Raw genomic sequence first — 13,711 nt, forward strand, 5'->3', positions numbered from 1 at the left:
TTAAATTGTAGTTATGCAGCTTTGAGTTAGTTTCTAAAAATAAGAGTCTTTTCCTCTATCAGATTGTTTGGTAGGCAGCAAGATATCAAACTTACTGCCAAAGCTTTCACCAAATGTCAACAGCTAGAAATTTAGAAACGCTCTCAACCAATACTTGCTTCATATTTTAGGAGCCTGGTTAATGAGTAAATAAAAAAACAAAATTACTAAACTAGCCTTCTCCCTACAGCAAATGCTCTTTTCCAAAAATCAAAATGTTTTATTTCAAAGGGGATATTATGAACATACATCCTGATACACTTTCAAAAAAACAATTAGGATAGTTCCTATTTTTACTCCTGTGCAGCCCATGATCTTATTTTACTGCCATTTATCAACTTTGTCCAGAAAAAATAATTCATCAATAGGGCACCAATGTGTCAAGAGACTATGTACAATTATTTCCTATAAACTACTGTCATTTCCAATTGCACAATATCATTTTGACCATTACAGGCATGCACTTCACAGCTTGAACCATTTTCATGTCAATGATTAATTGCTATAAAATGTTCAAAAAGCATTTCAAGCATTTTTTAAATAAACATCTTTGAGATTTTATCCTTGCACTTTACCAGAAAACAGAAGCTGTTTAAAGACCCAAAGTTTTAATGTTCAGCAGGAAAGAATGGATTCAATCAGGCAGAAGAAAGGGGTGGGAGGATTGGTGTTTCACATCCAGCCACAACTAAGGTTCTATCACACGCATATATATATATAAAGCAGCCAGCCCTGCTCACAAGCAGAGAAAAAACAGCATGCCAAAGAAAAGATCTAAACCCACAGCTAATTCTCACTGTATTGGGGACTTCCCCTCCGCCAGCAAGGGTACCTCTCAACCCAGATAGAAGCAACTGGTGAAGAACGACCATGAGGTGCACCAGCACTGCTGTGCTTCTTACCTCTTTCCCTCGGGCTGAACCATTCTTTCAACAACAAGCTTGGCCTTCAAGTCTTTATCACACACCTGATGACTATTTCCATCAACACCTGTACTCATTCTTAGGGTGCCAGAAAAAAAGTTTTCACACTTTCACTGTTAATAGTCCTTTTGCTATAAACATCTCATAAATGGAAGACTCCTTTGACAGGACATTAGTTTTGGCTCTCCTCCCCCTCCCCCCCAAATAAAAATATCCATGAACAATCCTTCTAATGGTCAATTTCAACACTTACAATTTTATGCATGTTCTTTAACATATTAGATACATGAATTATTTTCAAACTGTAAGGTTTCTATTGTTAGACTGTGGTACACACTGAAAAAACGTGTGTTCACTAGGTCAGTGCTAATAATAAACCTTAAAAGTTTTGTACAATTTTGCAGATATTTACCTATAACTTTTAAAATAAAAAATTAAAAAGCTGCAAAAATGTATTTCTTTTCAACCTTAATATGTTTCAAATATCAGATATCTTGATGGGCAAGTGATATTTCTTGCTTGTTTCTTCCCAAATAAGCTACGAGGAAAAACCATTACAGATGTTTTTGATACAGCCAATCGCTGATATTGCAAGGTGGTGCTTGTGTGCTGGTAAAAAGCCACTGGCTGGAAGAGGGTCTGCTGCAGTTGGAAGATGTTGACCATGAGCCTTGTAGCTTACTGCCTCTATCTTGGCCTGAGGGACAAAGCCAGTCACTGTCAGTCATGTGACTTTGGCTGCGGAGAAGGCTGTCAATGGGAGATGTGATGCTTGCTTGATATTCTGCAGAGCTGCTTGTGTCAAGTCGTAACTGGAAACGTGGATATCCTGTACACTTTGCAACCTTGAAGCTCAGATTGGTGACAGAGCCAGAGTCTCTAAGACTGGTGACAGAGCCAGAGTCTCTGAGACTGGTGACAGAACCAGAGTCTTGGAGATGTCCGGAACTTAGCCAGTCACCTGCATCTCGCGAGATATGAGGGAACCAGTCAGCCATTTCAATAACTGGCTGCTGCACCTCTTCTGCAGGTTTAGTGAGCCAGGTGTTAATTTCAAATTTTTTATCCAAAACTTCTGCAGCCCTGCCAAAACACAAAAGTGACATTCTTTACACTTACTCCTCCAAAAACTGAACCATTTATCCAAATCCGAACTACTGTTAATGGACTACTTGTTCTCCTCCCATGATATACTAAAAATAAGTTAAAGCAAAGTTTTTCAAAGCAGGATGCATTTACAGAATCCTTTTAATATATTCTTAAACTCCAAGCAAATATTAAATGTTCCTCACAACACAATTACAAATGCACACAAAAAAAGATGCATGACCCAATAGCCACACAGGAAACAAAGGACTCAAAATAGAGGACTAGCACTCCCAAACATTGTTCAATTGTTTGAAGTATTATGCTGCTTAAGAAAGTTCAGTGGTAAAAGTTTTATTCAGGAAATATCAACCACCGTTTTCCCCTTCAAATATTTTCTTCCCAGAAGCATGACATCTATTACCTGGTAGAACAGCCTGGCCAAGTGTTCCACTTGTGATTGGTGCAAAACGGCTGTCATGATTTAGCCATATTTCAGAATCTGTTGGCAACGGTTTGGAAATGTCTTTCTCAAGGTCAGGAACCAATTCTTCTGGTACAGAGACAGCTTTTTCTGGGATCTCATTTGCTATCTGCAAACAAAATTGGAATGCTTGTTGACTGTCTTTACCAAAAACCAGCAATCAAATGTTTTGGAATTATAAACTATATAAATATAAAATATAGCTAATAAAAACAGTTAACTAAAATAACACTCCTAGAGCTGAATTCTTCCTAGTTTGTAATAATTTCTTAAAAGAAAAACTGCAACTGGTTTTTAAAAACAAGCTTTAAACTATAATCTCGACAATATGAAAAGCCCTTCTGAAACCGTAAGATATTTTTCATGAGCAAAAATGCACATCTGCTTTATGTTTAATCTGCTTTTACATGAGAAAGCAAATATTTAAAATCCAAAAATAATACAAACAAAAGTAGGTTGAGAAACATGCTGGCAGAATGTCTGTTTATTTAACAAAAAAAAAAAAAAAAAAAGTACATTAAGTTAGATGAAGCACCTCAATGCCTCATTGAGAAAGTTTTAAGGACTTTTACCTCTTCTTTATGAAGTAGCCAGACATTCTTGTCATGGGAGATGTGAGCAAAAATGTTAGACGCTACAGGTTGGGCTGTGCTTGTACGCTTGTCATGCACTCTGCGCAGCCACGAGTTAATGTCATTTGGAATATGGCGAAACCATGTGCCTGTCTTTAATTCTTCCAGACTATCAAGCTGTCGACAGGCTTTTGCCAGCCACATCTGTAACCATTAACATACAGAAGAACTACAGATCATAAGAACCACTCTTGCTATTAAACAGTGTTTTCCATCTACATAATGCCAGGGGGTCTTCTGATCAGCTGTGATATTTGGAGGTTTTCATACCTCAGTTGAAGTTCAGGTTCAAAGACATCAAAGTGTATTATCCTAACCTTATCCCCAAAGTCAATATTTTAATAATTACCTTGTATGTTCATGAATGAAAAACTGTTACTGTATTTAATAACAGCATGTCAGCTTTCATAAATCTGATTAAGTGAAAAAATGCTTGATGCAAGGAGATCTCCCAACTCCTAAAGGAAATTCCTTTATGATATGCCAATAGGCAAAGTTGCTTTGGTATGATTTAAGATGTCTACTGATTCGCATGTTTCTGCATGATTGTAAGCCTTGAAGAAAAGACCACTAAGCCCCTGTAAGGTTAGCTGCATATCTACACTACCTTAAAACTATCCTAAAAACAAATATAATTTCCAATAACTCACAGATCCTACTAAGAAAATAAATAATGATGGTTAAGTACAGTATTTACCATACCAACAGGAGCAACAATGTCCTTTTCCATTAACTTTCAAATAAAGTTCATAATAAAATAAAAAAACTGTATTTAGACAACTTTTTGCTTCAGACAAACATACTATTTTTCAAACACAAGTTGCAACACACCAAGTATTATGCCTGAAAAAAAATAAAATCATTTGTGCATCAGCATATCTCCTACTTTACATCTAACAGATGTAACAATAGAAACCAGGAAAGCATGCCTTCTCACAAAACTGGCATTACTTACACCAGTGTCCTGGGGAATGTGACGGAAGAAAGCATGCAGGTCTTCTTCCTCAGGACTGGTCTTGCTTCCCTTATGCAGCCACTGGCACAAGTCATGGGAGATATGGCTAAAATATTGAGAGTCTTCTGCTAGGGGCTTTTCCTCCTCCTCAGGGGTCTCTTGGAATGACGAATCTGGGAAGACCAATTACACATTATTATTTTCTCCTTTAATGGGAACCACCATTTTGATCAGTTAAGCTCATCAAGATGTAGGATATCTAGAAACAGTCTCTTGAAGGCCATTACCATAGCTATATTTTGATTAAACAACAAATGTTTCATACTGAAATCTTTTATTGAGAAAACTAGGAATTATAAAAATTATCTTTAATTTTCGAAATTTGATCATAAAAACAAATATATTGGTGGAGCAGCACATATAAATAGGTATATACCTCTAGTCCTCTTCCTATCTTCACGAAATCTTAGCTGCAAATAAAAACTCATCTTTGATCTTTCAAATTTAATTGAAAATTGAAGGGAAGGATTCTTGATACATATACTTTTGAAAGACTAGCATTGATGCATAACCTTAACACTCACCTCTTTGACCACTGGAATGGTCAACTATTTCAAAATCATCTTCCTCCTCCAAGTCAGGATTGTGCTTTATTTGAGAAAGCCAGTTCTGGATGGAGCAGGTGGTCCTTGCTGAAGGTGATCCAGCTTTACCTACTTCACTGATGTCTGCTGTATGTCCAACAGGCATCTCGCTTTCACCTAGAGACAGCTTAAGCATAGGCCGCTGCAGCCAATCTTCCACCCGAGTAGAAAACTTTGGCATGCACACAGTGATCTAGAAACAAAAAACATCACATAATGGACTAGTGACTTTGTTGTCATTCTGTAGCAAGGAAAGGTAAAAGTGCAAATGCACCAATAATCTTTGATTTACTTCAGTGAGAATATTATATCAAAGTTATTCACTTACACTAGTACTGGCAGCATTTTCAGCCCTTGTGTCTTGAAGTGTCTTGTAAAAAACATGGTGCTCTGTATCCTCATATTCCTCCAGATGGCGTGGCAGGGAAGCGGAGGGTTTGTCAGCATCAGCAAATGCAGACTGCAGTGGCAGCCCCTTGGAGTCAACTCTACCATAGCTGAGGATGGATTCTCTCAAGGATACATGATTAGCACGGAAAGCAATATGAGGTGTCTCTTCAGCCTTCAGTTCCAGGGATTCCAGCCTGCAGATGTATAAACAATAAATCATACAATCTAGACACCTGATTTTCTGCAACTATGCCTGTAGCAGCCACCACAGAACTTGGTAAAGAAAGATATACATCGATCATCTTGCTGAAGCTCCTGTCTTTTTTTTTAATGTTATATAAGCACAGAAGCTATTATCGGTCTTCTTCCAATTCAGATTCATACAAACTACATGTTAACAAAGCCAGTATCTGCTGGTATCACACTTTTATATTTTTTAAAACATAAATATTACATTACTCAAATCCAGTTTTAAAGTTGTTTGTTCACCTCCTTAGCTTAATTATGTGAACACATCTAAAATAGTGATCTAAAATACCTGAAGGTTCTAGTCCTTACTATCTTCCATAATGGACACTCACTTCTACACCCCGTATCCACTATAGCTTTCTGACCAATCAACAGATATCCAATTACTTTTTTTAGAATGATAACTTTTTAAAAATATTTTCAGAAAAATAGACAAGGCTAGACTAACTTTAAATGAGAAGAGAAGCATAAATCATAATCTAGTGCATGATACAGGAATAAGCTTACTCTTGCAGTGCCTGTGTTAAATGTTGTGTGGCAGTTTCTGTGTCAGATAAAGTGGCATGAGCCAGGCTGGAATGCAAGATGCCCAAAGCCTTGTTGAGACGTGCTTGCTGGCGATGCAACACCTCTTCCTTCACACCCACCACGGTGTCCACCTGGCCCAGCAACCACACCTCACGGTTGCGCATTGACTCCAAGTGACGGCTGATGGAGGTGTGGATCTCAGACTTGATCTGTAAATATTGCCCTTTATGTTTTCCAGATAGCTGAGTAGCAAACTATTAACTGCCCTCCCTACTATTTGTGAAACAGCATTTGTACTTATATGTACTTAAAATTAACATGCTACTAGCAAAAGTATAACAGAAACTAAAATAATTTTTAACTTAAAATTACTATTTCCAAATATATATATATCTATGTTGCAGTACTCTTGGTTTTTAGCAGAAACGTGAATACTGACCCTGGGGAATCAGGGACATTGCTACTTCCCCATTAAGGTTACCACATGACAACATGTATGAAATATACATTATATGTTACACCTTCAAATGGTTAGTACTTTATAAATTGCACAGTAATTCAACTTCAACCCATTCTTACATACTTATTCCTTAAAGTTTGTGGATTTGAAATCATACTATATCAAAATATTATGTTACAAAATATGCTTACTACGTCCAAAAAAGGTTTTCTATCATCACAAAGTAAATATATAGGCACATGGGACTACTCCCACCTTCACTGACCCTGTCTCAAAGAACCTAAAAATGACTGACAAATTTGTGGCTGATAATTTTTATGCCTCTAATTTTTCATTTTCTTGTATTGCTTTAATTGACAGTAATTCAAGTTTCTTGAACAGCTGATGTAAAACTGTTAAAATATTTAAATCTGAAATGAGCACAATGAGAATGAGTGCCTCCCCCCCACACACACACAAATCACCATTGCTCAAAACAAAAAGAAATGTTATCAACATTCATGAGACTAAATCTCTTTTTAAAAAAATAATACTCTTGGTTTTCCACAAATTACCTCAGATGCATTCTGGTTAAGATGACGTTTAACAAAGTCAAGGTGTTGGATGGCTTCTTCCAGCTCCACAATACGCTTTTTAACTTCTTCCATCATACAGGGTTATGTCACCTGCCAAACTTGGCCACTGAGAACCTCACACCGCTAGACTGTACAGAGATAACACTGTCAATTTCATATATACTATGGCGTATTATTCAAAAATATAAATATATGACACCAAATACTAGAGTTCCTGAATTTCTACTCCCATGTTAACTTGGTAAATATTGTCTTCAAGATATTACCGATTGCCCCCCAAAAAAAAAAATCCAACGATTACTGATGGAAATTATTTTAGTAAATTGGCGTGTGATTCTGGCAGAGTCTACAATAGTATATTTTATGAAGGTATAAGGGATTCGTTTTTTTTTTCCCCTTGAGGAGGGGGGGGGATTTTTAACGTATCACTCGATTATTACTCGATCGTCATTTTTGATGCATTTTCATCGGAAAAACTGTCTGAACTTGCAAAAGCTGCCCATCCGCTGACACTGGATCACATCAGCAACACGAGTCACCCACGTCTTTGCCCGAATTGTCAAGGTTAAGGTCAAATTCTCATTATGAGACACCGCCATTTAGACCGAAAATTCTGTCACGTAGACCGATACCACAACTATTTGACTTAATTACAACAAAACCGCTGCAGCAATGAATGGACATTGAAAAATAATGATGAATATATTTGAAAAATCAGCTGAAAGAATCGTGTGCGTTAACACACGTACTCTCTCGCGTACTTCTGTAAACATGTGGGTTAAAATATTAAATTTGTTTGTACAAATTAAGAAAACCCATGATTCATTTATGTTCTCGTTATTTTGTATAACACGCTCAACTAATAATGATCGTAAGTAATAAAGTAGTTTATTTTAATCAGTGTTTTGTCTCCTCCGCCTTATCTACTCAACAACCCAGTGTGTAGACAATAACATGTGTAGATAACAACGGCGAGACAGCGTTGCACGCAAGGCTACGCTATAATACATGTATTTAAAATGTACAGCTCGTAAAGCTCACCATATGATCGTTTTAATATTTGTATAAATATGTTCTGCCGAACTGGAACGTAGAAAAAGTCAATTGTATTTTACTTCCCGACCTCTAAAAAAATTATTATTTTAGTGTTCATCTTCAAAGAATTCGGGAAATTCCTATTTATACAAAAAACAAGTACAGTACATTTGTTTAAAAGGTGTAAATATAATTTGTTTTAAAGGAAAAGTTACTTACTGTTAAAAATTCCGAGACGTTTGTCTCTCACACCACCTGCGAAGTGGAAAATAAAAGTGGAGTGAATTTTATTGGGATTCTAGCCAATCGTATTCTTCCACACATAGGAATGTTTGTCTTGTTATTTCTGATTCGTCGCGAGGTCAGCCATCAATACACAGTCTTCGAGTCGGTAACTACGATATTTCTCGGCTTGAATTCTGTATTTTGTGTATCATTATGTATGATAGCAGAGAATCATTGTTTAATAGAGAATTAAAAATTGTGTCGCATGTACGTTCGTTAGCATTTTATTAAAAGATTATGCTCTGATTAAACAATGTATCATTGTTACAGATAAAGTTTGGAGATTTGTGAAGCATGATATAAGAGGAAACAATGGGTGTGTACAGCAGCAGTTTTGTAATCAACCCTCAGAGTAGCAGTGCTGTCAGCTCTTACAGCCATCCATCTAAAGCCAACTGGATCACTGCCCATGCTATTGCAACTGAATGTAGGGACACTTCAGATCTTTTGGGTTTTTTTTTACTTTGTCAATTAAGGCACTGATGGTATATTTGTTACCAAGACAGGATCATCCAGGGTTCATATCTTTGGCGCATGTAATTCCTGTCCAAAACAAACTGGTTTAACGTGACAGCCTTTGTTGTTATCAGGAAACAAAACATCAACAATGACCACTAATAATTATCACTCCTTGAGAAATGCTTAGTTTGATCACACTGCAGCATTCAAATTATGTATTAAAAAAAAACTAGTTAAAAAATAATTAATTTACAGACGCTTGACAACACCCTTTTTATGTGAGATTCATATAGGATAATCTAAGAAGTGGCTGTTCTCTTGGGATGTTTAGAAATATATTTTAGATTAATATTAATGTGTTCAAATGTTATTTGTGTTGTTTACTTTGGATTCATAATGGTTTTCAGTAAGCATTGCAGAAGTTGAGAGACTGTGGCTACGTTTCCAGCAGCTGGGATGCAACCAGGATGGAGTCTTATCTCCAGAAGTCCTTAATTCACCAACTCTTACATCTGATGTTTTTGTTAAAAATGTACGGTCAGACAAGCGTAGAGTTTTACTGCTACTTTGAGATTATTTTCATTTAAGTAAATAGAAAAGACTAATAGCATACCCAGCAAGTACAATCATCTTTACACTCACACTCACTCAGATTTAGTGTTTAGTTTTTTAATTTATTTATAAAAAAAAAAAATAGTTAACATATTGTAGTAATATATTTAAACTAGAACTACAATAATTCATTTTTGTTGTTACCAGACATAGGCCATGTTAGCATTAGCAAGAGAGAAATAACATTGTCAGGATGATGTATGTTTTGTAAGTTAAGCCATGCTTGTGGACATTTTATGAATTGCCAAACTAATCTGAGCATTTTATTTCTTCATTTATATAGATCCTGAAGTATTTTAAAACACCAGATGGAAGAGTTACATTTGAAACTTTCCTTCGTGGTTTAAAGTGGAGTGAGTCACAGGATGTACAGGTCAAGGCCAGAGGTACCTAATATAATGATGCAAAATCAAAATCTTTTTTTCATGTTTTTATGTGTGTGTGTTTAAGGGTGTGAGGAAGCATATATGAACATGCATAAGCTCATGATCCCATTAAAAAATGTACTTCATTGACTGCATTCTGCAGAAGTAAGCATTGATCACTATCTCTTCAGGTATCTTTCAGATGCTTAACAATGGAAATCCAATTCCTAAGGAAATGTTTGGTCGGATTTTGGAAAGAGTTTATCCGGGGACAGATAAAGTGAGCTTGAATATTTTTAACCATTCTTTTTAACTAACAATCCTGTTGAATAACATCACAAAGTTTTGTTGTTCTTTTGCCTTTTGCATTATGTTTGTGGAAGTTTAGGGGTTGGCTTTTTTCACTATATAAAATGCAAGAGAACTATACAGAAGATCATTTTAAACTAAAAAGGCTGCATTTGTCAACTTTGCTGACGATTTGGAAAAGATATATAATACAGTATTGTCTCATGAGAAAATAAAATTCATATGCATAATCTTCTGCCAGGCCTTTACAAGACTTACAGTGTTAACTTGTTGTCAATAAAAGCTCCAGGCTTCTTGTGTTCCAACAGTCTTTCAATATTTATATCATCAATCATGAGGTCATGGAACGTTTCATCCTGCAATCAATAATCATTTTTTTCCAATATTTATGCACTTTTTGTTTCAGAAGGAGGTAACAAAATTAAATGAGATCTTCTTCAAGACTGTAGACAAGAGAAAAGAGAGGTTGATTCATAATTTATAACAGTATTACTTAGAAATAATATTTTAGTTGTAACTGTGATGTACAGTTGGAACTTTTCCTGTCAACTGGCTGGTTATAAAGAGAAATTAAATACTCAGTTGTGTTGCTTTGAAAACCACAATTTAGTTAAAGTGTATATGTATCTCGGGTTTTCAATACATTTTGAGGATAATTATCTGTTAGCAAAAAGCTCTGAGATCTAGAAGAATCTATGTATATGTGCATTTGCGTGCAGGACAGATTGAGGAGAATGACTTCGTCCATACAGTACTGGCATTACCAAGAGAACCCGTATTACAAATCCTTAACTTCCACATCCTACCAGAACATATGAGAGAAAATGTTCACAGAAACCTTCCAGAGGTTTGCAGTTTTGTTTTCAATTTTTTGCTTCTTTTATAAATCCAAATGATCGCTCATGTCGTTTGTTACTGTCATCTGTCAGAAATGGTTTGATCACTGAAACTCCATTTTATCAGTTTCAAGTGCCTCACAGAGGAGAGTTTACACCAGTCTACTCACCACAACAACCAGAACCTCGCTACCAGATGCTCTCTGAACCTATGCTGCATGCAATTGCAGACAAAATTCACCGTCGGGATTGGGAATTGTTAGCCAACAAGCTTGGCTTTTTATATGCTGATGTTGACAACTACAGGCAGATGTACCCTGATAATACACGACAACAGGTATATTTACTAAACTCTACTTTTATGAGGCAAACAAACTGATTTATTAGTTCATGGAAAATGCTATATATCATGTCACATTTCATGGTGGTTGAGGAAAAAAAGTGGCCTACTATTTGGATTAGGACATAATCTTAATAGTGTTTTTGGTTTCTTTCACACTATATATGTACCGATTTTCTTTGTGCCACAATGTCTGAAAGGACACTTGTGGACATATTCATTATCTGTCAAATAATTAAAGGTCCTGGTATATTGTAAGTCTTGTGCAGTTGCAATATTACTATAAACAGGCTATTATCACTCAGCACTATAAATTTTGCGTTGTGTTTTATTTTGTTTTTCCTTCATCATTAGTGGCTTCTATGACAAAAAGTGACTTAGAAATTAGGGCTGAACTGAGCAGCAAAATATGATCAGATTTTGCTTATGAATATTTTCTCTCAAATGTGAACTTGATAGCATTGTAATACTTACTTGAAGTCTGATAACCACAATGCTCAATGCCCTTTTTTTGAATGCTAGTAAACCAAAATGGTCACTTCGATGTATAATTTGTAGATTTTTAAACAGGATCTGCCTTTTTAAACCCTACTCTGTGGCATTTCAACATAGTTCCAGTGATCAGCATAGTCTAAGATATATTGAAAAGAGCAGTAAGATACAGAAGGCCAGATGAATCTAAATGGACAAAGCATAATGTGTAAGGGATCATAATGTAGCAGACAAGTTTCTTATCTCTGAATATGTAGCTCACCTTATTAATCTTTCAACAGGTATTTCAGTTGCTTAAAGATTGGAAGGCACGCGAGGGACCACGTGCACGGTCAGACATTTTGGAGCAGGCATTGCGGGATGTGGGCATGACAGACGTGTCGTTATTGCTGGCCCCTTAGTGTGGATTATCTGTTCCTTCACTGAGCTGTGTTTGAAATGCTTTTTTAGTGGATGTTTCTCACATTTCACATAAGAAGGAGACATTACTTTAAGGTGAAAGTGTACTCCAGAAAAAAGTTTTGGTTTTAAAGATTTTATGACAGAATAATCAAATATAAAATAGCCATCTAAAAAAAATAAGTGATCACAATGAAAATGACTGCAATCAATGATATTTTTTAAATGTATTATTTTTTTCAAAATAACTTTCATACAGTATCAAAATACATAGATCATTGATTTAAGTGTCTTTGTAAAGTAAAAACTATTATTTAAATTTTCAAGAATGCACATTTTGATACTTTCAAAAGTCTTGAAAATATTCGCAGTCAAAGTGGGGACCCCCAAAAATTTAACGAGACAACAGGAAAATTGTTTCTTTAAAAGCCAAATACTGCCAGAATAATGTTAATATCAATATGCCACTGCTTGTAATTGTAGATTAATTATGCATGAATATGACTACAACATTTCATTACTGTAGCTTTAACCCATCCTGAGATTTTTTTCTGAAAGTGAACGCACCATGGCCAAAAAAAATGCGTTTGGAGAAAATGGAAAAGTATAAATTGATGAGGAAAGGTGTGAAAAACTAATTTACTCAACAAATGCATCTGAACATTATGTATTAAATGTTAAAGTATCAGAAAATCTGTTGTTATCTCAAACTCGACCATGGCATCCCAGAACTGCTACTTTCAGGAGTATACGTTCACCTTAAGACAGCTTTCTAATCAGTTTCTGACAGAAGCTTATTACCTGTTTACAATTCAGGGTTTTTATTGACCAGCATCTTGATAATATGAATGTAGAATGTGTGTGTGTTGTCTGTCGAAGACTTTTTTAATGCTATGAGTGGTTTTGGTGAGCATGAATTCAACCATAGAAAAGAGATTTTAAAGTTTATAAAATATCCAATCTTGGCTGAAAAGTTTACTAATCATAAGTCTTTAAAGTTATTCCACAAACAGATGGATCTGTTTAATGGACTTGTGTTCTAGACTTAGTCTACTATTAGATTTATTTCAGCTTGTATCAGCTTGCCCCTCTGTGTGTGTGTCTTTCACTACCTTTTTCTTTAATTTGTCTCTTTTGGTGACAACATTTTGATCATTCAGCATTCCGTCCATTTTAGAAGTAATTATTTTTAGACGAGTTGTGATAAAATATGATTTACACTTTACAAATATAGATAAACACTGAGAAGAGGATTAATCTGTCATGTTATACTTTCGTTGTATACATATTACAGTATTAAAGTTCTCAACATTTGAAAATCGAAAGTTTTGAAATTTGAAAGGCCCTTCATCTTGTCTTGCAACATTCATTAATTTTCATATCCTATAAAAATGGGAAAAATATGTTCAGGTGACAGAAAGAGGAATTTAATGGACATACAGAAGTTGCATATAACCCCTTCATTAGAGATCTTATTTTTATTTTAGCTGTTTGAGTAAACAATTGTAAATGTACATCAAACTTGAATTGAGTACTTACTATATGAGATGGGGTTTTGACCATACTATACAACTGATCTATAGAGGGGAGTAACTGAAGACATAGTTCGGGTTA

General features: G+C 35.5%; 2 protein-coding genes across 2 annotated transcripts; one reads left to right on the plus strand and one right to left on the minus strand.

Moving 5' to 3' along the window:
* Nucleotides 1–238: 238 nt before the first annotated feature.
* Nucleotides 239–8,319, minus strand: LOC112563544. The gene is made up of 9 exons (XM_025237582.1): nucleotides 8,220–8,319; nucleotides 6,945–7,093; nucleotides 5,910–6,139; nucleotides 5,092–5,347; nucleotides 4,704–4,956; nucleotides 4,120–4,292; nucleotides 3,105–3,308; nucleotides 2,473–2,641; nucleotides 239–2,045 (listed from the first exon to the last, which is right to left on the minus strand). The coding sequence occupies exons 2-9, from the start codon at nucleotides 7,038–7,040 to the stop codon at nucleotides 1,912–1,914; spliced, it is 1,515 nt and encodes a 504-aa protein (XP_025093367.1). The 5' UTR covers nucleotides 7,041–7,093; nucleotides 8,220–8,319; the 3' UTR covers nucleotides 239–1,911.
* Nucleotides 8,320–8,350: 31 nt separating this feature from the next.
* Nucleotides 8,351–13,416, plus strand: LOC112561025. Its single transcript, XM_025233158.1, is given in 10 exon segments — nucleotides 8,351–8,391; nucleotides 8,556–8,712; nucleotides 9,152–9,276; nucleotides 9,640–9,742; nucleotides 9,913–10,001; nucleotides 10,437–10,495; nucleotides 10,750–10,754; nucleotides 10,756–10,877; nucleotides 10,994–11,203; nucleotides 11,980–13,416. Coding segments are annotated over 9 exon segments (948 nt in total). The 5' UTR covers nucleotides 8,351–8,391; nucleotides 8,556–8,597; the 3' UTR covers nucleotides 12,100–13,416.
* The last annotated feature ends 295 nt before the right edge of the window (nucleotides 13,417–13,711 follow it).

The sequence above is a fragment of the Pomacea canaliculata genome, linkage group LG1 (genome assembly GCF_003073045.1).
Source record: "Pomacea canaliculata isolate SZHN2017 linkage group LG1, ASM307304v1, whole genome shotgun sequence".
NCBI lineage: Eukaryota > Metazoa > Mollusca > Gastropoda > Architaenioglossa > Ampullariidae > Pomacea > Pomacea canaliculata.

Coding starts and splice junctions, on each gene's coding strand:
- LOC112563544 (XM_025237582.1), bottom strand. CDS start 7,040: ATGATGGAAGAAGTTAAAAAGCGTATTGTGGAGCTGGAAGAAGCCATC. Junction 4,957..5,091: donor AAAATGCTGCCAGTACTAGT/GTAAGTGAATAA, acceptor TTTTGTTTCTAG/ATCACTGTGTGCATGCCAAA. Junction 2,046..2,472: donor TGGCCAGGCTGTTCTACCAG/GTAATAGATGTC, acceptor GTGTTTTGGCAG/GGCTGCAGAAGTTTTGGATA.